The sequence below is a fragment of the Anas acuta genome, chromosome 3, assembly GCF_963932015.1.
Source record: "Anas acuta chromosome 3, bAnaAcu1.1, whole genome shotgun sequence".
Taxonomy (NCBI): domain Eukaryota; kingdom Metazoa; phylum Chordata; class Aves; order Anseriformes; family Anatidae; genus Anas; species Anas acuta.
Window position 1 is genome coordinate 7,731,015 of NC_088981.1, and position 24,166 is coordinate 7,755,180.

At 37.1% G+C, this 24,166-nt stretch overlaps 1 protein-coding gene across 7 annotated transcripts in view; it reads right to left on the reverse strand.

Moving 5' to 3' along the window:
* GPCPD1 (glycerophosphocholine phosphodiesterase 1) overlaps nucleotides 1-24,166 on the reverse strand; it is a 44,076-nt gene continuing 19,910 nt past the window's right edge. For 5 of the 7 annotated variants that reach the window (XM_068675539.1, XM_068675540.1, XM_068675543.1 and 2 more), the window contains 16 exons: nucleotides 22,845-22,920; nucleotides 20,805-20,846; nucleotides 19,479-19,602; nucleotides 18,146-18,392; nucleotides 16,897-17,059; nucleotides 16,674-16,806; nucleotides 16,381-16,435; nucleotides 13,484-13,576; nucleotides 11,831-11,908; nucleotides 11,015-11,054; nucleotides 10,187-10,248; nucleotides 8,781-8,846; nucleotides 8,082-8,218; nucleotides 6,836-6,971; nucleotides 6,368-6,528; nucleotides 1-746 (listed from right to left, as the gene is read on the reverse strand). In XM_068675539.1, coding sequence (XP_068531640.1) covers nucleotides 542-746; nucleotides 6,368-6,528; nucleotides 6,836-6,971; nucleotides 8,082-8,218; nucleotides 8,781-8,846; nucleotides 10,187-10,248; nucleotides 11,015-11,054; nucleotides 11,831-11,908; nucleotides 13,484-13,576; nucleotides 16,381-16,435; nucleotides 16,674-16,806; nucleotides 16,897-17,059; nucleotides 18,146-18,392; nucleotides 19,479-19,602; nucleotides 20,805-20,846; nucleotides 22,845-22,920 — 1,818 coding nt within the window. In that variant the 3' untranslated portion in view covers nucleotides 1-541. Of the gene's footprint in view, nucleotides 747-786; nucleotides 3,525-6,367; nucleotides 6,529-6,835; nucleotides 6,972-8,081; nucleotides 8,219-8,780; nucleotides 8,847-10,186; nucleotides 10,249-11,014; nucleotides 11,055-11,830; nucleotides 11,909-13,483; nucleotides 13,577-16,380; nucleotides 16,436-16,673; nucleotides 16,807-16,896; nucleotides 17,060-18,145; nucleotides 18,393-19,478; nucleotides 19,603-20,804; nucleotides 20,847-22,844; nucleotides 22,921-24,166 lie in introns of those variants that run through there. The other 2 variants (XM_068675544.1, XM_068675545.1) reach the window with 2 other exon arrangements.

The following is a 24,166-nucleotide window of genomic DNA, read 5'->3' on the forward strand; positions in this document are numbered from 1 at the left end:
TGTTTTTTTTTTTTTTAAATGGCACAAAGCTTTATACAGGTGGATCTATCAGTGCAAATACATATATAGATAGAGGTACCGATTTACTTGGGCTAGATCTAACTTTATGTACCTTACCATCACTCTTAATTTCCTGTTGTCACGTACAAGCTGATGAGCTGTACTATTGAAATAAAATCGAAATCAAAACTTTTTTTTTTTTAAAGCATTTTCACCATCAGGTCATTGTAATTTCTCTACAATTTAGTTTAGCTTCCACTCCTTAGAGTGCTTATTTTTAAAAAACACACTTAGTGTTAATACTAAACTTACTGCTTCAAAATTTGAGACTTGATTATGGGAAACTTAAAACTGCGTATGTAAACTGCAACAACTATAACTGGCTGAATATTTTAACATTGAAACTTTAGCAAGTATTGTCAGGAAGGAGGAACACGGTTATTGCTGTTTGGGGTACTTAAAGAAACAAACAGTCAAGGCATGGAGAGCACTGTTCCAATGGTCGAAGTTAAACAGATAAAAAACAGCATTCTGCCTAGAATCAGTCCTTTTGCATTTGAACACTCTGCAAGTTATCTACAGTTTTCTCTTCCAGGCAACTATGATGACATTTACATGGAGATATGGATTTGAAGTGGCTAACTGTGGGACACACGCAGCTTTTCAACTCTGGTAATTCCTTCTTTAGACGCTCCAGTTGTTCTACTTGGAATATATTTGGTTGTTCGGGATTCGAGTCATATATCCTGAATAAATGAGAAAAGAAGAGACAGACTTATCAGTATAGCCTGACAGTTCACAATACAACTAAATGAAGCTACTCATCTTTTTTTTTTCTCCTAATGAAGTCACATACCAGCAAGTCTACAAAAACAAGATGTTTGAGGTTAGCACCTTACGTTTTGTCTCTAATCTTGCAATATAAAACGATATGTCTTCTGCACAATGGTTGATTTATGGTTGCTTAAAATTACTATTACAATGTTAGGTGAAGAATAAAAAACAAAACCTAATTTTATTCATACCTAATGCAAATTCAACTAGTTACACCATGTAAACAGCACATCCTCTTTACTTGGAGCAAATGGCACTTCATGGTGGAAGAAAGGAAGAAAAACCTTGGTCTACTTTGGTACAAACTTATTGCAGCCAAAATAAAAAGGATACATTCTAATCATCATCATTACTTCTAATATCAGTATGTTATCAATACCCAAAACATGAACACTGGCAAATTTCTTCAGTCCAGTTCCCTTTGTTTTCAGATATTGCAGGTCTCCAGGTTTATCTCCTTCCAAGGAAACTCCTGGAAGGAATTACTAAGGCTTCTGCCTCACCATCTTATGAATATTCACACTGCCTCTCATCTAAGATTCCTTCAAGCAAGTAGCGTATTTCTATTGAATCAATCTTTTTCTTTCACTCAGTAATTTCAACCTATGTCCAAACACAGTGGCATGACCAAAACAGAATGCCAGGTGCCTTTAAACTCAGCAAGACACATTCTGAACTGTTGGGAAGCCCAAGACAAGAGTAACGTGCTGCTCAAGGAGTGATACAGTAAATGAGCTTGGAAAAAATTCCACAGGACTTACTGTAAGGGACTTGATCAACATCTGTAAGACCAGAGATAGCAAGCTGTCCAGTTTTAAGGTACATGAACCAAAGGCACATAGTTCAATTACTTGCACAGCACCTACAGCCTGATACAGGATTATGATAAAAACCCAAATTGCCTGATAAAAACTATCCGCAATACAACCTTCTTCCCACGATGCAGGTAAGACCTTTGCTTTCTTTAGTGAACCTAGCTCATCAATTCTTTTATGCTTTCAAGACATAGCACTGAAGCTAGGAGAAAGGATTTTTGTTTGTTTGTTTCTGTTGTTAATATAGCAACACCCTTTATGAACTCCTGGTTTTAAGCCGTTCCCATCAGATAGACGATGGAAAAACAAAGGCATGTTTCCAGGCCCCTTGCCTCTGGAAACATGGCTAGGCATGTTGCTAGGCAGCTTCTAGCAGGCATTCTATTAGTTCTTTGCTAAGGCAAGCAGAAATTCTGTAATTCTTGCCTTATATTCATTTCTTTTCAATGAAGATTGCAGAAGCCAGCCTTCCAAGCTGCATTCAGACTGTTCGCTGGGACATCTGCTACAACATGCGTAGTGCTTCTTTATGCTGAAGGCAGAGAAGACCATTTGAAGCACAACTACTCCTACACCCCAGAACTTCATGTTCCCACTTTTTTTTGGGTCCCTTATTCTACACCTTCAGCTGGCAGAAAGAGAAATGCTTCACGATCTCTCTTACCAATTATTTCAAAATCAAAAATACAGTCAGTCACGCGGAAATACTGTTTTCATGCACAAAAACTGTACCCAATGACACAGATTTAATCAGTCACAGATTTGAGAAGATTTTGCAATGCTTTTGCATTTATTGCCAACAAAATTTGCATTAGTTTTGGAAAATTACTGATACAGCACAAAGCTTTTGTCTGGAACCTGCAAACTCAACGTGAAGCCATAAGGAAAAGCAGTATTTAGAGTGGAGACAAACACACTGAAAATACTCATGGAAAAGCTTTTGGCAGAAGTGTTTCAGGATTACTGGCTTAATAATTTTCATGCAGCTGTATGTATTATTCAACAAGCAGAACTCAGATCATGTAGAAAGAATTAAAAAAAAAAAGATGATAATGCCAAGCCAAGTTAGCACCCTCTCCCTCTCCACATTGGTGTTTAATCTCTAACCAACTCTTTATAGGAGCTTAACTCAGTAAGAACAGTCTTAAGTAAATTCAAACAGAGAAGTGTTTTCTGGACCATTTACAAAGTTTATCCAAGAGAAAAATGCCAGCTAATTCCCCTTCAAAATCCTGTTTTAAAACTTTTTTTTTTTTTTTGCCAATCCAGGGAATTTGTCTATACTAGGTTCAAGTTTCTTCTTTCAATAAATCTGAACACCAGACTAATAAAGAGTTTTTACCATGAGATTTAACTTTCCATGTTAACAGAAGATGCACAGATGTGCCTTTAATGTACTTTTCTAGATTAGGGCCCAAACAGGAGCCTGGATATTGAGGCAGAGGTGTCACCTTTTCTATAGGTTGTCTTTTACACAAGTAGTTTTGATATTTTAAGTGTTGAGATAAATGCTCACTGAGCATAGGAAAAGAGCAGAATATTGTCCTGGAAACTGCACTAGACCATACATTTCACTTACTGACTTTGGCTATGTCTCATAATTTGCAGCCCAAGTGGAGAAAGGATGGTAAAAAAAAAAAAAAAAAAATTCTTCCCCCTGCACCAGTGAGCTGGTTCTTTTAACAGCAGTGGCATTGTTAAGCTTCTCGGATTCAGCCTTGCAGCTTTTCCTCCATGCAAAACACAGTCAGACCCTCCCTACCTGTATTTTTTTCACCCGACACTTGGTATCAGCAACTTTTGGTATTCAGCACAGAGCTTTTCTCCCATCTTCGCGAGTGGCTACATTCATTTTGCTCATCGTTACATGGATAACTAAGTTTAGAAAAATAGCTTATAGAAATCATCTCTACCCAGACAGTTCATAATACTTGACACAATTACCAGATGCTACCCATAGCAAGAACCCGGGGCCATATCCAAACAACCTAAAGCTCACCTAAAGGTTTTAATCCATGTGTTCACTTCCTAACATTGTCACAATTAACATCTACAAAGATGATTTAAGTAAAGCTCTAGTGAACAGCAACACAAAACACCAGGCACAGGACAGCATCCATGTGCTGCAAGTTTCAGAAGTGTCATGTTCCTTCTAAGGGTTCTGTGTTAAGCTTGAACTTAATTCCATCATTAACTTTAGAAAATTATTAAGGATCATAAAGGAGCATTCCAATATTTGTTCTTGCCTACAGAAAAAGTTAGCAGTGTTTAGAAACTATAGAGTTAACCAGCCTGCAATAGTTATGCTGAAAAAAGTGATCATTTGCTACTCAGTCACACTGAGTGAAAAGAAAAAAAAAATGCACTGTTGAACTACCGTATTTGTTGTTTTTTTGTTTGCTTTTTTTTTTTTTTTAAGAACAGCTTTGTAATTGATATTATTTTTGTGTTCTTCTCATAGTGGGAAGATGTAAACAAGGTGGAAGAAATATGGGGAGAAGTGGATCAGAGAAGTCACAAGTAGTTAAAAATCTAGATGGTCTGTACAGTACAGGAAGGTGAAAGATTTATTTTTTTGTTTAACTTCACCAGGAAACTCAGCATATAACCAATTCCAATGAATTGGTTAGTCATCAAATTGTGAGGTAAAACATGTTCTGCTATCATGCTGCAACTTAAACCCACTAAACAGTACAAAAGAGAAGACATGATGAATGACACTTTGCAGGCTTGCAGCCCTGGCATAAATGCAGCATTATTTCAGTAGCATTGAGTAATTACATATCCAAGCACAGGAAGCAGTACCAAGACAGAAATAAGGCTATCACACATTTTACTGTCTTACCATGCTAGTGCTTATCTATTACACCGTAATTAATTAACAACTCTGAAAAGACTGGATTAGTAGTCATCAGAAGCACAGACATTTCAAGAAGAACCCTTTAAGCAGTGATAATTGATTAGAACACCTCACCTGTCCACAGACCAATGATTTATCACTTCAAGCCATGCATGGCACAGAACCACGTTTGGTAATACCCCTACACTAAGAACCAAATCTTGTGCACACCAGTCCAGAGATTTGTCCATCCACTAACGGGGTCTAAATTTTGAGAGGTCTAACAAGCAGCACTGCTGCAGCACAGAAGATGACTTGATGTTTCAGTGACTTAAATCTGAAGCTGCTCCCCAGTGCAAAAGTCTCGTTACTCCTTTTTACCATCCACGAGAAGAGGCAGACCTACCGCAGGACAAGGAGGAATACCACTGGAAAGCCAGATAATCTCCACCCAGTCTGGAATGACTCAGGAGTCAAGAATGGATCAAAGGGAATTAGGTAACTTTTTGCAGGAGTCTAGGTGTCCGGAACTATAAAATTAAGTGTATTTGACTTTTTGCCTCTAGGCATATCAACCTGACTTTCATTTTTCACTTTGTAGAGAACAGAGCCCTTGACAATTACCTGATCTTCCTCGCCTTTTTTTGGTGCACCATATGCAAAGCAATGCCGTCACTAAAGCATGAAGTTTGAAGGTTTTAGTCTTACACAGTTTGACATCTTCACTACAGTTAGTGCTTTCCTAATTAGATATTCTTTGTAATTAAAGGTTCTGACTAATTTCAGCTTTCCAAGTTCAAGATTCTTCTTGTAATAGTGAACTAAACACATTTTTGTGCAACTATCTCCTGCGATTAATTTCATATCTTTCTGAAACTTCTGATTTTTGAAAGGACTTGAAGTAAATCCATTGTTCAAAGACTTCACGTAGTATTCTGATGTCCACCTGAACTGCAGAGATACCTTAACCTCTGAAGTGATTATTTTTGGCAGCAATTTGCCATGAGAGTCACTCTGAAGGTATTTTAATACAAAAAAAATCGTAAAACTATACACAAATGCTCATTGCAGCTTTTCAGTACTTGAAGGGTAATTATAAAAAAAGATGGAGAGCAACTCTCTGCTCAGTCACATAATGACAGGAAAAGGAGGAATGGTTTTAAACTAAGAGGAGAAATTTAGATTAAAGGTTAGGAGGAAATTCTTCACTCAGAGGGTGGCGATGCACTGGAGCAGGTTGCCCAGAGGAGCTGTGGATGCCCCATCCCTGGAGGTGTTCAAGGTCAGGCTGGATGGGGCCTTGGCCAACCTGATCCAGTGGGTGGCATCCCTGCCTATGGCAGGGGGGTTTAAGTAGATGATCTTTAAGGGCCCTTCCAACCCAATTCTCCGCCATTCTCTGATTCTATGAACTCTGAAACAGAACTGATCACAAGGCTGGGGAAAACTAAGCATAATTCATTTGTTTAAAAGTTGTGCTAACTACTTCCATCAATAAATGTAGAAAAGTGAAAATTGCAGTCAGACAGTTAAAATAACACTGTCCTCACCACCCTGTAATACACATTTGAAAAATTACTGTCAGAAATATTAATAGCGTACTAAATGTGTAGGCCATGCACTAGTTCTTTAGAGTTAAATTTTATTTCCATTAGCCTCATTAGAAGCAGAAGTTATTCTGATTCATATACACAGCTAGAAGAATAGGAATTAGTGTATCTCTTTCTGCAACTGGTTTTATGGGCTTGTTGTGTTTGTAGTAGAGAAGGAAGATACTCTGCACCCAGTCAATCATAAAGGAACGTGGAGCTTCACAGGATTCAGGATACAACCATTTCTTGAACTTAAATATTCTACTTTTTCTTTTTCAAGCACATACCTGTCATATATTAGCCCATGAACACCATATTCTCTCAACTTCTTCCTGTTATCTGGGTCATTTGCATCATCTCCCCACGAGAAAATAACTAAGCCTTTAGATTTGGCTCTTTTAATGAACGATGGATTCCTCAGCAGGTCTTCAGAATGCACATTAACTCCCTGAAATATAAAACACTTCAATTAAAAACCTGAAAAGTTCTCATATTAGCTTTTTTATTGACACTTGTAGCTCCTTATAATAACTTCATATGACAGCTTAGTACAATTAAAGAGTTTAGCCCTGTATTTTCTAAGCAACATACTAAATAGAAATTTAAAACACAGACCTTATTTTTTTGGTAGTTACTAACGTTAATGCATTTATGAGTTTGTTTGCAATTTTGGGTAAAAAATTATGGATTTACAATAATTAGTAATAATTCAATTTAATTTTATTACAGAGAAGTACCAGAGCTTGTCAGCTTACCAGCAAGTTTTCAAACTGTGCAAAAGTAATGGCAATTGGAGTTGTACGAGATCTGAGATCCATAAGTTCCGGATAGATCTTCGATTCTCCTTGGGTGAGAAATAACACAGGATACTTGTTTTGCTTGTGTCGGACCCTGTTATAAAAAACGTTTGCAAGTAGGAAGTTTAAAAGCATGGAAATTCAATCTTATTGTTTGAGAATTTTGCTGCATGTGCATTTGAGTGGTGCAACAAAATCATATTGCATTTTCATAGCAAACTATTGTGACAAACTTGCTCCAACAGTTTGGCATTGTCAGAGATTAAAACACAGTTAAAGGGAAGCTTGAGTTCATGTTCAACTCTAATCCACACCCAAAAAATGTTTACATAAACTCCTTGAAAGCTATCCAAATCTGTAGTTTTCTTAATAGAGCAAAACGAAAATACATGATAAGAATCCATTGTGTTTAATGAACGATACTTAACCTTATTAATGTAATTTTCAAGATGGATAATACCACTTAGGGGCATTAAATGACAGTAGATGGAAACACAGTTCTAGGATTAATGCGTTACATGCTTTCACGCTTGTTTTGTAATTCTTTTATCAGTACCTTGATTTGGTTTTATCCTATTTATCCTTCCATGGTATTTCATCAGTCTCTCATCAAATGATGTTTCCACTAAGCTTTTCATTCATAGTGCTCAATCACTTCTTGTTACAACATACTACAGCATCTTGTTAATTCACATATAGCCCAACTGTTTGCTTCCCAGTTATTTCCTATGCTTTTTCTGTGCTGCAATGTATTCGACATTCCACAAGAGGAATTCTTCTTACCAAAAAGAGCCACCGTAATTCAAAGCTATTTAATTTCCTGTTCTCTAAAAAAGGCAAATACATAGAAAAAAATCTAACAGTTTTTTATTTGTAAATTAGGCTTCTGTATCCCTTAAGTGTATCTGAAACAGACTTTGTGATACCATAAGAAATACTGACTTGTTTTTTTTGCTGTGTTAAGACTGAAGCATGCAGAAAGGCACTTGACAAAAATATCTACTTTGACTTCATTTTCCTATTTGATTTTTGTCACAGCTCAGATATCAAAGGGGTCTAATTCCTTGTTTCAATTCCCATCTATTTTTGTGCCCAAATTTTAGGCCTAACTGGAACTTCTTGTTAGTGAATAGTTGGGTATACTTATCTTGAAAGTAAATTTAATCAAATAAAAAAGAAAACATATGGTTGCTCCTTAACTTACATTGTACAAATATCTGCATTAAAAGAAGAAAAAACAATTCTTCTTCTTCCAGCATTCATCAGAATTGTTTTTAGAATAATATCTAGAAAGAGGTTCATATCAAAGTAAGTTGACAAGTTGCCATCCCACTGTCCATCCTATTAAAAAGAAAAGACAAGTTTCAGCCACTTTAATTGATGCTTACTAAAATTATTTTAACAAGCTACAATCTCTTTCAACTTCAGCAAAACAAGACCTGAGTTTACAAGTCTGAATACAGAAGTCACTCCTTCAGTCTCCTGAATGCCAGCTACAGCTCTGCAGGACTGTCTTAGAAGAACAGCTGAATTCTAACAGCACGACTGACTGAAAAATTCAGTCTTCGCACCTAAGGGGAAAGCTGCTATGAAGTCTTCTTTAATTTTGAAAATACAAAGGAAATCCATGAAAGAACATTAAAAAATGCAGAAAAAAAGCAGAGCTGTACTGTGAGCTAAGTCCTGCAAATACATCCCATTGCTTTGAGAGCATGCTTGTTCAGTTGCAAAAGCGGTGGCGATATACTCTGTTTTAAAGATAATGGGCCATAAAATAAAAGGGGCACACTAAAATAAAAATGCTTCTTTGTTTATAGCTCCTAAGAAACTGTCATATCAAATTGCAAGCCTTAGCCATGAACACAGCAAAGTATCAAAGTAAATCTCCTGTACATTCACTTACCCTTTGTTGGCAGATCCATTTTATTTCTATGTTGAAGCCAACGTCTTCAGAAACTGACTCCAGGACCTGCAAAGATTTCATTATGAAGATACTCCACTGCTAAGGGGATCAACTAAGTACTATTAGGGTAATTACTGGAAGAATGCACTGGAATGTAACCCCAATGGGGTCTAACAGTCAACTAAAACCGAACAAACCAAAAAACACAACACCAAAAAACCTTAATACATTTACTTTTTTCTTCTTCAGTTTAAAGCTAAGAACCACGTAAAAGTTTTGATAAATTTTCAAGATTTGATCAAGTACAAATGTAAGTCAATTCACCTTTAACACTTGAGATAAATGCCCCACTTACACTCCTGAAAAAAATAAGTGTTATATACTTCTCTAGAAAGCTTTTGTTTAATACAAGAAGTACCTTCAGTAACAATAGTCCTATGTATGAAATCCATGAGCTTATTATTATGATAAGAACAAAAAAGTGAAATGCTTGTAAAGAAAATTTTTAATTATAAGGTGACTAAGTCAAAATGCAGAAGTAACAGCTAATGAAATAAAAAAAATGCTGGATGATTCTTTAATCCTATGAATACGAAGGTACAGAGAAGAGTAATATTCCCTTTCTCACAGGAAGAAAGTGAACTTTGGAGAGCCAAAACGTGTACGAATTGAACCTCAATAGTTCAGTCCATTACAGATTTATTTATTATATAAATAATTTATATTAATTCTCACATAAGTATTAACTGGGTACTAATAATCTTTATAGTCCAAATAGAAAGCAGTATTATTGTATAAAAAAAAGTCCCTAAAAGACATGCTAAATGAGCAGTCTAGACATTAGGAAGAGAACAAGAAGGGGAAACAATAGCAGTTCCAGAAAAGATGTTGCAAATGGTATCAAGCTATTTGGACAATAGTTTCTGGGAAAAACAAACCACTACAAAGCCAATAGTTTGCAAATAGTCACAAAGGGAAACATTTTAGATATTCACTTTTGTTTTCTTTATGTCTGGCTCTGCTACACGGCCAAGACTACACAATCAACTCCCAAAAGCCTTTCCCCCACACAAACCTTAAATTCAGCAAACAACTGTCAATGCATTGAAATGCAATGCCCAGATGGTCAGCCAGCTGCTCAGTTGAGCATATCCTGAGCTACACAACTTGGGCTTCTGAATTAAGAGCCTTTGAAGGTATGGAAACTACTGATTTTATGTGCTGGTGAGGCTCCAGCGTGCAAAAAACAACACAAAACCCTAGATTTTCAGTTCCAACACTGATACTGGATGTTTAAAATAATAATTAAAAAAAATTAATGTCCATCACTACACGAGTAGCACAAAGTAAACTGCATGTTTGCATGTTCTATAATCATCATCTCTTGCTCTACGTTCACTGCTTACTCTCTGAAGAGAAGGAAACGGCTGGGTCTCATAAGCAGAGTTTTCTTCTTCTTTAAAAGATGCTGAAAATAAATACAAAATATTGGATTAAAATAGATAGTAACACTCCTAATCCAGCAAGAATTAACTGGCTCAGAACCACAACATCTTTAAGAATGAAAAACTGAACCAGGTTTATCTTTTGATTGTTTAAGATTTCTCTCTAACACTGACATACTCCCAACAATGGTGTTGACAATTCCTGTTCTACCAGCAGGAACATTTTTTGACGATATTTGTCAGAAGCAGCTTCTCCCATACCTCACTCTCTCAGTCACTGAATCACAGTCAGTAGAAGCAGCCATGCCTGTCAAGGTTTATTATTTTTTTCTTTTCTCAGACAAGTAGGACATGAGAGATGCTTTGCATCATTTTGACGTCCCCATGAAGGAGATGTATTACAGTCTGAGACTTATAGCACAAATAAGATGCCGTGTAACAGTTAACGAAGTTCTTGTCTGCAATTCTGCAGAGGTGCTAAAACGGCAGAGAAGCATAAAAAAGAAACACTACGGGCAATTACACTTTGAATACTCATCAATATATATTTAGCCATGCAAGCAACTTGAACCCTTCTGTCCCCTCTCTTCCAAGGGAGTAACTCCCATTCAGGTGTCTACTTCCCAGCAAAAAGCTCTACAGACAGCTTAAAACTAAAGTAACCAATTAAGCATTTACACACTTTCAGGAAAAAGCCAAATACAATTAGAATAAGTTACTGCAATTGTTGACTATGTATCATTACATCGTAATAAATTAATCCCAAGACTCTTGCCAACAAGTACGCACCATTGTGATCTTTAACTTTCAGGGCAGTCACATGAGCCAGCTAAAAAGCATCAAAATAATAAAATTAACAAGTGTTCCACCCACAGAGATCTTATTACAAGTACAACACAATTTCCTTCTGATTTTCTTTTTAAACTTTAATTATCATCATCTATTTATTTTAAGTTTAGAGGTTCATTTACAGACACAGTGGAAGTAACTGGAAGAAACATCATTCTTGGTTAGACCAGCTGCTTCCTTGACTGAGCACAAGTATCTTCTCAGCTTGGTCTTCAGTGGACCAGTCTTATCCCTGATCCCGTTTTATGTAGGCAGACAATTTCTATTTGGAAGACACAGCGATACCCAAATAAATTGAATTCAATTAGTTCCGGCCAGTTTGTCCAATCCAGACTGTTGAACCACAGACCCTTCTAAACCCCTACATGCAGCTCCAAGGAGGAAGCCAACATAATCTGGATCTCTCTTGTTAACAGGGAAATATAAGAACTATACAGACTTGGTGAATGGTATCTTTCTTCCACGGCATTGGCTTTAAATTAACCCTACCAACACTTTTTTTTTTTTTTAAACATGAATGGTAGCATAATGAGGTGGATCTATGCAAGTTGTTTGGATGCTATTTCTAAAAAACCTTAGTAGTGATATTTATTCAAGCTGTAATGATGGTACAAGAGTACTATGCTTGAAATTAACTACCTGTTCTACTTGTACTACTTTTAAAGCTTGTGTTCTCCCACACGATGTGCAGTTACTCCAAAAATCAAAGCTACAAATCCCACACCCGGTGTATCAAACCAGAAAAAGTAACAATACCTTCAATAACTGCAGTTGATCAAATGTGAGCTCTTTGACTGCAATCTCAAACAATTCCAAAGGTTCTGTATCCAGTTTCTTTGAAGAGAAATAATACACAATGAAGCATCACTGCAAAGTACTAAAATTCATATACGTTTTTAATATGTTAATATGAAAAGCAATTAAAATTCAATTCAATTCATAATTATTTACACAATGTCTCTGAAGCTTATACAGAGACAAGTGCCCTGGTAAAACTGAGACAACCCTCCCCCCTCCAAGAATATATTGCCAAAAAAAATACATATCTATAAACATGGTTTTCACTTCCTTTCTTTCACTATGAAGAAATTCATACTCAACAAGACAACACTGATTTGCTGTGTAAGTACTTCCCTTTCCAGAACTGCTCAAGCTCAAACTTGCCTCTCCACTGTGGTTGAGAACAATTATTCTGAGATCAAGGGAAAATATACAACAGACCAAAAGGAAGAATAACTCCGCGTTTAAGTCACCAGCTCTTAGGCCTATGTTTCTCTCATTGTTAAGAAGTGTTATGTCACCATAAAAACATTCAATTTTGATGCTTCATAAAACTTGGTTATTTAAAATGTATTGTGCATGTCTGGTCAGAGCACCATTTAAGGAACAATTATCCATATGCAGGAATAACAGTACTGTTCTCTGCTTATGTTATCCTACTCTCGATGCTTACAAAAATAGCAGAAAAAATGTTTTGATTGAAAAAAGTAACTACTGCAACAACTGATAACTTGAGCTAGAAGAGGAACAAGACACTTTCAAGTCCTGTTTTCCTGCTCCTAGCACATCTGTTCTAACTCCTTTCCTTCTGTCCCACTAAGCAAACCAAAGCAGTTCTTCAGCCCCACTTACTGTCCCCAGAAGGCACGAAGTACACTGTTTACCTCACAGGTAAAGGAAAGATCAAATGCCGAAGGAAAAGGGATTCAAGAAATAATGAAAAAAAAATAATGGAAACCTAGCCATTTGTGCTTAATCCATTTTTTTCAGAATATTTCTAAATCAAGGAGAAGATTCATTTTTCTTCCAATTTTCTGCTTTCCATCCACTGGCCACTAGTGGGATACAAGGTAGACTCTGGTTTAAGCTAATGTGCATTTAAGAATACATAGCACTATACTTGTCCTAAACGGTTAAGTACGACCAGGGGTGAGAAGTCATGTTGAAAATCACATCAACTCTCCCTCAAAAGCAACAAAACCAATCAAATCAGAACAAACCAAAAACAAGAACCCACAAACCAAAACCAACCCACAAACAAACAAAAAAAAGAACCAGAAGATCTTACTCTGAGAATCTAAAGGGGTTGCAAGAGGTGCTACTGAATTCAGTGAAGTTGTGTGCATTTTTCTTTCAAACCATTAATAAACAAAAGCCAAGTAACTGCATTTTACATTTAAAGAGATACAGATCATGCATCTGAAACACTGTTGCTACAACATCAAAAGGAGGAACTGAACTTCCCAGCCGTACTTTATGCATACAGTAACACTACGTATTTCCTTTCCTTGATTTCCCAGCATTATTTCTATGAGACCTTATTTCTATGAGTAAAAAAATTAGTTTCTGGATTGGTCACACCAAGATAAAAATACAGATAAGAAATACAGATATGATCATCATCCTTACCTTTTTCATTGCCATACAACACGTGAGATCATGGTAGACAATAGGCACATGATCTTTAGAAAGGTGTACATCGAACTCCACATATGCTGCTCCCTACAGAAAACAAAAAAACACATTGACAACCGAACAAAACAAAAATCCATTAACAGTTGATGCACAAGGGCTCGAGAACTGCAGAAAACTCAGAAGACAGGTTTCCAAATATGCACAGGTCCTGGACATCTACCAGAAGTTGTATGCAATACTGGTTGTTACTAGTCACATCTTACTCAAAAACTGATTAAAAATAGGGAAAACAAAAACAAAATCCAAAAGGACATTGCAGCAGCATTATAACAACTGCAAGAGTAGAAATTTCTACATCCAGTGTTCTTCTATTATTTTCAGATGCATGTTATTTTCTGTTAAGCTTAAAAAGGATGAAAGATTAAACAAGATCTCTAAGTATAATCTTTATGGATTTGAAGGCCCAGAAAGAACAAGAAACACACAGAAACAGTTTTTGACTTATTTTGACTGTCTCCAAATCATTCCTTTCTTAGCAGAAATATTTTTGTAGCAGTGGCTTCCACAGAATCACAGAATTTTCACAGAATTTTCTAGGTTGGAAGAGACCTCAAGATCATCGAGTCCAACCTCTGACCTAACACTAACAGTCCCCACTAAACCATATCCCTAAGCTCTACATCTAAACGTCTTTTGAAGACTTCCAGGGATGGTGACTCCACCACCTCCCTGGGCAGCCCGTTCCAATGCCTCACAACCCTTTCAGTAAAGAAATTCTTCCTAACATCTAACCTAAAACTCCCCTGGCGTAACTTTAGCCCATTCCCCCTCGTCCTGTCACCAGGCACATGGGAGAACAGGCCAACCCCCACCTCGCTACAGCCTCCTTTAATGTACTTATACAGAGCAATAAGGTCACCCCTGAGCCTCCTCTTCTCTAGGCTGAACAAGCCCAGCTCCTTCAGCCGCTCCTCATAGGACTTGCTCTCCAGGCCCCTCACCAGCTTCGTCGCCCTTCTTTGGACCCGCTCAAGCACCTCGATGTCCTTCTTGTAGCGAGGGGCCCAAAACTGAACACAGTACTCGAGGTGCGGCCTCACCAGAGCCGAGTACAGGGGGACGATCACCTCCCTAGCCCTGCTGGTCACAGTGTTTCTGATACAAGCCAGGATGCCGTTGGCCTTCTTGGCCACCAGAGCACACTGCTGGCTCATATTCAGCCGACTGTCCACCATCACTCCCAGGTCCTTCTCTGCCTGGCAGCTCTCCAACCATTCCTCTCCCAGCCTGTAGTTCTGCTTGGGGTTATTGCGCCCCAGGTGCAGGACCCGGCACTTGGCCTTGTTGAACTTCATACAGTTGACCTCAGCCCATCGGTGCAGCCTATCCAGATCCTCCTGCAGAGCCTTCCTACCCTCGAGCAGATCGACACACGCACCTAGCTTGGTGTCATCTGCAAACTTACTGCGGGTGCACTCAATGCCGTCATCCAGATCATTGATGAAGATGTTAAAGAGGACCGGCCCCAGCACCGAGCCCTGGGGGACGCCACTAGTGACTGGCCTCCAACTGGACTTGGCTCCATTCACCACAACTCTTTGGGCCCGGCTATCCAGCCAGTTTCTAACCCAACGAAGCGTGCGCCAGTCCAAGCCAAGAGCAGCCAGTTTCTTGAGGAGAATGCTGTCAGTCTTCTCATTCCACAAATAATTAGAAGTATTTTTTTCTGGTGATGTTATTATTTTACAGTAAATTTCTGCCTCAACATACTCTCTGCAGACTTTTTAAAAGCGTCTAGAAACCCGCTGTATCTACTGGGAAATTAAAAAATACTATTTAAACAGATCATTTCATAACTGTAGTTTTCATTTGCTCTCCAGTCATTGCATGGTCCAGACACTGTATTCAAATTCTACTCCACCTACAAAATGAGACTCTACGGGCATTACAGTTTCAAGAATAAGAAGTCAATAAATATAAAGGGATGGCAGCAGCAGAGCATTAATAACTACAAAGGATGTCTGGTAAGATTCCACACTAGTGGATTCTTCTGGTACTGTTACAGTACCAGGGAAGTCTCCGAAACCTACAAGTTAAGCAGCACGTGATCTCATAGCAGCATCTTAATATGACTGTAACCACAGTCATATTAAGACTGTGTTTCAGTGAAAATATAGGACTGACTCCAGCTACTCTGCCTCACTGCCTCTTCATCAAGGTTGATCTTATCACAGATCACTTCAATAACAAATTTTGGAAGGGATAAAATCAACGATATAGGTCACAGAATTTAAGCATCAGAGGAGTGTATCTCCAAATTCAATATCCTTCAAGACTTTTAAGATCCAAGAAGTCAAAAATGTTCATTTTAACAACCACTGGAACAAAGGACGGTTTTATTCTAAGAACTTATTCTTAGAACTCAAGTCCCTTTTTTGCAAACCAGTTTAAGGTACTCTGCAGTCCCTGAGTGAGACCTTTGCTGCCCTAGAGTATGCTGGCTCTAGAAGAGCCAGACTTCAATCATCTGTTCAAAATTATTCAGTCTCTGCATGGCTGAAGTTAAAATAACACCAGAATATGTTATATATTATATATATATATATATATATATATATATATATATATATAATATATATAATATATATAATATATATAATATATAATATAAGGGGTTTTTGAGGAAACTTAAGAATGAAAGTTTAAACTAAGCTGTTTCTTCCTTTCCTGTTTCTCAGGGAACTTCCACAGCTTCATAATTTAATGCTTTTTTTCTTTTTTATTAATCAACACATTTAATATATATTGTACTGAATCTTGAAAACTAAGCATACAAGCCACACTAGTTTTAACCATACAAGTACTGTGTTCATGTAAATGTGTGTACGTACATGACTTGCAGCATTCCTCAAAGAAGCGATCGTGTTCTCTTGAACTTTAGCAAGTCTGAAATAATAGCAAAGGAAAAAGTTTTATTAACGGCACTATGAAGTTCATTGAAGCAACAGAAACACAAATTGGAAGTCTTTGTTCTGTGGAACACTCACGTTTAATATTGAAGAGTTAAAACAGTTATGGGTTATAGCTTTTAATTTGAAACCAGCTGCTTCCTCAGTTGGTATTCATGAAAAAAAAACAAAAACCATTAAACCAAACCAACAGATTAAAACACAAATGAACTTACTTAGCTGTTGTTGTAGAATTTCCTGCTCCCCTGTGTCCAACATCTAGAGTTGTTCTTGGTTTCCAGTATTTTGCATATGAGGCCTTCATATCACAAGTGTATCCCTGGATTGGCTTAATAATGATGTAGTCCACTACAAGAAAAGATACCAAATGCTTCACATGTCAAAAGATAATGGATGACTTCCAGTGAAGTTATCTATGTCTGATTGCATCAACTGTACCTCGAACTTTTCCAATTGTCTTCCTTGGATTTCTGCCCATGATAGCAAGTGTAAGAATTCCAGCACTCTTTCCAAATTCTGCAATTGTGGATGACAGGAGGCAGGCAGAACCTACATGACCTGGGAGCTCATCATCTTGCAGTACTTTCTCACTTAAATCTTCCTAAAAACACAGAAAGAACCAAAACACCTACTGTTATATGTGGGTGAGAATACTAACCAACTCTGCTTTCTCCTGGAAGCCTTGGTCCTCAGCAAAACATACACAGTCACTGATATAATGAAATCTCCCATGTGTTACAGAAAACACAAGTTTCAGACCAAAATTTTTCATGCAACTATGTTGCAAGTTACAAATAGGAATATGAAATCGTTGTTTGAAAACTAGAAAACCACGTACATCAATCTTTGATAAAACTCTTAGATATGGTAACCTTGTCAGACCAAAAATGCCATATATGGAATATACTCTCTTCTAAAATACTCAAGTCACACTTCAAACAAAGTTCAACTTAAATAATATGTAAGTTTAAAAGAGGTCTGTACTCATTTGCAGAGAAGGAAGACAGCTACTAGCAAAAAAACAGGCACTTGGTCATTGTTAATTTCAGGAACTGTGTAGCAACTTGACAATTGTGACTCTAAGTGATTTAAAGGCATTTTTTTGACCAAAGAGAATGCTTAAAACTTTCTTCTCCATAAACAGTATGAAAAGACCAAAGTTAGTTTTGTTAAAAGCTATCAATATTTAACTTTTCTTGAAATGCTTTGAGTGCAAAGTAGCAAATGAAGTAGCGAGAATCTGCACAGTTTTAATTTGTACTAATTACTACATAGATTTTTTTTTGTAACTTAAAATCAAGATGAAATAGTTGTATTTTAACCAGCCCCTATATGCACTGTTAAAATTCAGAGAGGATAAGCAGAACTCACCCCTGTTAAAGGATAAAAATCAAGCTAACCTAACTATATACTGTACCACACACTAAGATTTGAGACCAATTTGAATTAACTATTATCAAGAAGGAGAAAACACAAGACTTTGTATCATACTGAGACAACTCAAAAACAAAAATCTGTACAATGGTGCATCAGCAAACAGACTCTTAAACCATTTACACAAGTAACATCCCAAAGATCAAGCTGATCACTTTGCAGGCTGATGCCATCAGTGGAATCCTCAAAGTAATCAACTCCTTCAACTCCAGAAGGCAGACTGGAGTTGCTTCGAAGTGGTAAAGCAACATACCTCGAAAAAATCAAAGATTAATTCCAAGTTATCAGGCTCCATGGTTTGTATAGTATATTCTATCCATCGATCTGGCTGCAAAGCGTAACCACAGTCTGGTTGAGAGTGTCGGCATTTATATTCATTGTTGGTTATTAAGGAGAACTCCACAGTGTTTGCCATTTTTTGAGGAACAGTAGGGGATGTTTTTTCTTGGCCCTCGTCATCATCCTCATCTTTCTCCAGGCCTTCTAGAGTCAACTTTACTCTACCCGATCAGAAATACAAAACAAATGGTTAACTTACAGGCGTGTCTTCAGAAACACTGGGGAATTAGAAAGCAGCTTGAGCAGAAACCCATACAACACAAGAAGTCTTCTTGACACCACCAAGTACAGAGAGCTGTGCATGCAGCAAGCCCTAACAAGAGTAGGATTTTGGAACCATTGCTGTCTAAATCCTGTTACAGTCATGTTTAAGTGCTCAATTACCTCTAGTACTGATTACTTCTAATATTGGAATGTGGGTAAATGGGAGAACTATAGTAATAGAGTATGAGTGCCAACACTACCTACAAAAGACACAAAGCCTTCACCATGCAGTAAAACTCTATATGCTGGGATAAAGCTTAGCAACCAGAGAGTTCCAAAAAAAAAAAAAAATCCACACAAGAAGGGGAAAAGGTGGGGAGGTTGGAAGAGAGAGTGAGGACAAGCTCCAGATCGCAGAAATTCAGACACAGGAGAACAAACACCTGGGTCAATAAACAAAGAACAAAAACGAACACAACAACAGTACAACTCTCCTTCCCCAGCTTTCACATCCAAGCTAGTCCTTTGGAGAAGTTATGACAACAGAATAAAGAAAACTCCCTGAAGTATATCAGACCACTACCTAAGAATGCTACAGTTCTAGCCAAGAAGCAGGAAACAAACATAAAAGCAAAGATGGAGTAAATATTTGTGAAGGATGCCTGTTCAACTTCTGCCATCACAATCACTTCATACATTTTTGATAGCTTGGAAGTCAACTTGCAGAATGTCAAAAGTTGAAAAGTATTAACTCAGCAGTGAGACCAGAATAGTTTTAACTATTTGAATTCCTTTGCTGAAACAGAAGACCTTTGATACTATTTCAATAAAAAAATGAGGAAACTGATATACCACTAATCGAATATCAATCACTGAATTTTTACAAATCACTTAAATACCTGGAAATTGGTCTAACAGCACAGCCCTATCAGTAACCATAATGCTAAAGGCTAAATTCGTTAAGAAAAAAGGAACCAAAGGTACTGACAATTAACATGAGGTAAATTGCTACTAAAGATTACCAAAGATGAGCAGGCTCTTACCTAAACCTTGATGTTTTAAATTTCTTCTTTGTTATCACTACAGGGGGTTTCTCAGAATAATGCAGACGCAACCTGATTTCTGTTTGACAGGTCAGCCACCCAGCATCCACAGTTTCAATACCATCTGTCAAAGAATAAGCAACAAGAATTAGAAAGACAACTTAATAACTTGTTTCACTTTCTAAAAGAAGATCTAAACAGCTTAATGTAACTATTGTTCCTCCGACACCACCTTCTAGCCAATCCTCCTTTATCTACAGCTTTATTCAATAGTATTTCCAAGGCAAATGTTGAGAGCATCCTTTCACCTCTTTTTTTCTGAGCTAGCCAGAACAAGCAACAGATACTGCAGTTGCTCACTGGCTTTTAAGGTAAACAAATAGGAACACCGATCCTTCCCAACTTCATGTGGTCACTGTCTGAAGAAGAATACTAAGTATTCCAGTATTCATTTTTATTTATGGTATTAACAGCTAAGTAAATCTCTACAGGTACACAAAACCATCCCATATCCAGGGATCTCTCAATACACGGATAAATACTGACTAACTCTGCAGACTCATAAGCAACTTCAGACTGTTTCAATTGAGATACAGATGTCAAATTAGCTCATAAGCAAGGGCAATAAAGCTGTTTAAGCATGCAGGACAAAATATAGTAATATATACAATTGGGAAAAAGCAGGGAGGAAAACCCTCAACTTCACCATCAGAAGAAAGCCTACAAAGAAAGCATAAGCTGCCAGATCATGTGCCAAAGTAGACTCTGCAGTTTCAAGTAATTGCTAGCAAAATATATCCTCAAAAAACTGAAAAACTTGAAGACAAGATGTATGAGACATGATAAAGAGTTAACTCAGGTGCCAAGGGGTTGAACATTAAGGGAGAGGTGGGTTCTAACAGACAAAAGCAAGACACATCCATGCACAAGAACATCAGGTTTTGTCAGTTATGTGCTCATCTGATGAAGCACATTTTTGTACGTTTTGTCTAAGTGACATTCTTCTAGTCAGGAAGAGTTCTTTCTAAGGCTAGTTTGAAAGAGAAAGCTAACAGCCTAATCTGCATTTCCAAAAGTACATGCTTATAATTTAAAGTTTACAAATTCTGATCTTTAACACCAATACACTGATAATCTTTAAGCTTAGGAGTTACAGCCTGAGCGTGTTCACAAACGCTAGATATAAAACCAACTGTGCAAGCCGAGGAAGCAATCACAAGCAGAAAACTCATGTTTAAAACAAACTAAGTATTTCACACTATTTTTCAACTACAATGCTTCATCTTGTTAACATGTATACAGTAAAGATGAATTTATCTCACTTACTATGGATTCCAAAGTATCCATCGTCAATGGTCATTTCATTTTCTAGAATTGAAAGGAGGGGAAAAAAAGAATGAAAGATTCTTATTAGTATGCATACTAAAAGGAATCATTGCCAAGTTAAATTAATTCTACTTTTCCACTTCATTACCAAAACGTGTGTCTAATAAAAAGTAGGAAAAAGTGAAACAAACAAGCATGTTGATTGCAACCTACTATAAAGTTTTTTCCGACTGTGCTTTTTCTACAGGAAAAACCTATCAACACACAAAATGCCCTAAGATGCCTGCGTTACCTGAAGTAATCTGAACTGAGAAAAAGCAAGAAGGCTGCGTAGTTTTGCAGTTTGCTCATAACATCTCTGTCCTACTAGAATCTAAAATGCTTGTTAGTGACCAAGACATTCAAGTTTCTTGCAAACTTACAAGAAAGCTGTTCTCCTGCACATTTAAAGCTTCTAAATCAAGCAAGTCTTTCGATTCTGTCCAGCCTGCTTATTCTGTCCATGTGAGAGAAACCCTATCCTAGGATGAAATACTCAAAATGCTCCACAATTCCTTTCATCCTTACCCTCTCCAAAGTTTTAGTAACTAAAATCTTTATGCGCTAAGCAATTCATCAACGTTAACAGAATTGCAGCAATCTGCACAAACTACAAGTTACTCAAAACAAACGTTAAGAAAATTTTGTCATTACAGCCATGAACCCTATCCTTTTCTAGGAAGAATCATAGTCCTGCCCTCCATTTTTAAAAACCATTAGGCAACAATTCAGGATCATAATGACCAAGTGCTAACATCCTGGTTTTGCTGCATTTTCTTAAAAGACTGCTTATGAAGAAAGCCCCTATTTCGTACAAACAGATCCTGGGTAAAGTTAGCTTCTGTGATAAAAGTTAACTTAAACTTCATGGTCCGTTAAAAAATAAAAATAAAAAAAATGCATCTTTAACCACAGAATTCTGCAGAGGCTATTTTTGACATTAATCAGTTACTAAGGAGACAAAAAGCACTGAGTGGTACTCAAAAAAAAAAAAAATCCTAACTGCATGAACGAAGTTATCTGAATTGAGAGATAAAGTCTTAACCCTAACAGAGGGTAGGCTGCTTCCCTAATTAGTTCCTTACAAATACAAAAACATCACTTTGTTACAGGGACACCAACACTTAACTGCACTAATTTAAATGAAATTAAACCCCCCAAAACAGTGATCATGGCACTATTCACTATTTACAGCTTCTTTAATACAAGCTTCTTTCTAAAAGAGGTGTTCTTTCAATGACTCAGAAGATACTTAACAGATGTATACTTTTAAGTGTGGAGAAAATAACATTTTTCATATCCTAGAAGAGATAAGTGCTTAAAACATGCCATCCTATAGCAGCATATCTAAATTACAAGCTACATTCAAAGGTTATTTCAAACACTCTTAATAAAAAAAAAAAAAAGCAAAGAAACCCATATTTTCCCATCTCAGAAAAGCATTAGAAACTTGTACACAAGTCTGCATGCCACCCTTTCTTCCAGCAAAATAAATTTCTGCTAAATTGCCGGGTAAATTAGCTCATTCATGTCTCTATTTACATGAAGCCATTCATTTAAATAAGCCTAATTAAAAAGTTTTGCTTTAAAAATTTACTGGTGGAATGGTATTTAAACAAAAACAGTAGTGAATTCATACCCTCCCCCACCCCACATTCTCTGGAAATGAAAATATGGATCCTTAGTCTCAAAGAATTAAATTACAAAAAACTATTACTTTACAAGTTCATGAAAACAACCCACATGATCTTAAGGATGGCAGCAAAAAATTTTACACCCACTCAATTTTTAAGCCACTTACAGATATATATATATATATACACCCTTTTTTTTTTTTTTGAGAGTAAGGTCCATGTTGTGCAAAAAAAAAATGTTTAAACCTCCAACACAGTAATACATTTAAGTATTTTAAAGCTTTCATTATCAATCCCTCTAAACCAATGTGCAGCATATTAGCAATCTTATGCATATGCCTCAAACAGATGCAGTTGATGCCCATACCTAAAGGGGTAATTGATCGTGGTTGTAGATGAGTCTCCCACGTGTGAACTATGACTTCGCAGGGACCATCGATAGTCTGTAATTTAAAAGTTAAATGTCTGCAATAATTTCTTTTGTTATATCTGATTTTCTACCCATGAATCTGTTTGGGATGGTTGTGAACTAAACTTATAAATTTAAGAAAGAAACAAAAAACAGGACAGAGAAAGAGAATGAAAGAGAAAGAAAGAAAGCAAGAAAGAAAGCAAACAGGTCAGGCTTGGTTCTTACCCCCTTACGACTTACTACCTGATGTGTCACACTACATATGACAAAACTTGAGAAAAAGTCCAACAGGATGGAGACATTAAATGGAACGACTAAATCTTTGCTGCTTATAGCTACTCCGCTGAACTAGCATAGTCTCCTTCGAATACAAAAAAGCATCTCTGAACTCATTATGTGCATTTTCTACTCCTGCAGCAATTTATAAAAAGAATTCACTTAAGCCACATCTCTGCAATTCTCTACAGCACCCAGCATCTACTCATGCAGTTAGGAGCTGCTGGGGTGGTTTCTCCCTCACAATTTGCTCAAATAATTCCAAGTCTATCTAACACGGTTATTCTACTTGTGGTATATATAGAAGAACAAGTTAGCTACTATCCAATTAAAGCAGAAATGGAATTTTACTGCCTCAGAAGGAAAAATACACTGGCACAACGCAATCAGCCAGCAGTGAAGCTCCCTGCAGACTGTTCTGTTTGAAGCAGGATAAATTAGATTCTTCCATCAAAAATTAGTTTTGTTGACAAATGTAGTCTAGACTTAAACAGATGAACAGAACAGTAGCTCAATCTCTTTTTTCAAAACAGTACCACTTGAAAATGCTTTCCAGGTTAAAACTTTCAGACAGCCAGTGCTTTACAACAGAAAAAATATGCCTGAATCCCAGCTCAGTCACCTTAGGAAGTTGTCAGGTTTCCCTAACATGGTGTGGAGTCATTAAAAATGCCGTCAAATAGCTGGAGAATTTGTCTTTTTGGTGCTTTGGGCCTAAGTGGCTCATTTCCAGAAAGACTAGCTCCTACTGCCTACCGGAATCATACTGACTTCAACGGCAACTTGTCCCAGTACTTCAGGTTCTTGTTTAAACACATTTCAGACCAACACACACACCCAGACATGATTCCAAGTCAGCAGATCCGGGAATCTGAATACTTTGTTGTCTTACAGCCCACTAAGTAAATTCTTTATCAAATGATGGTATTTCTTGACCATCAAACACATTTAACCTACTATGGTTTGGTTTTGTAAGAACAAGTGCCAAAGGTTTGAGAAGT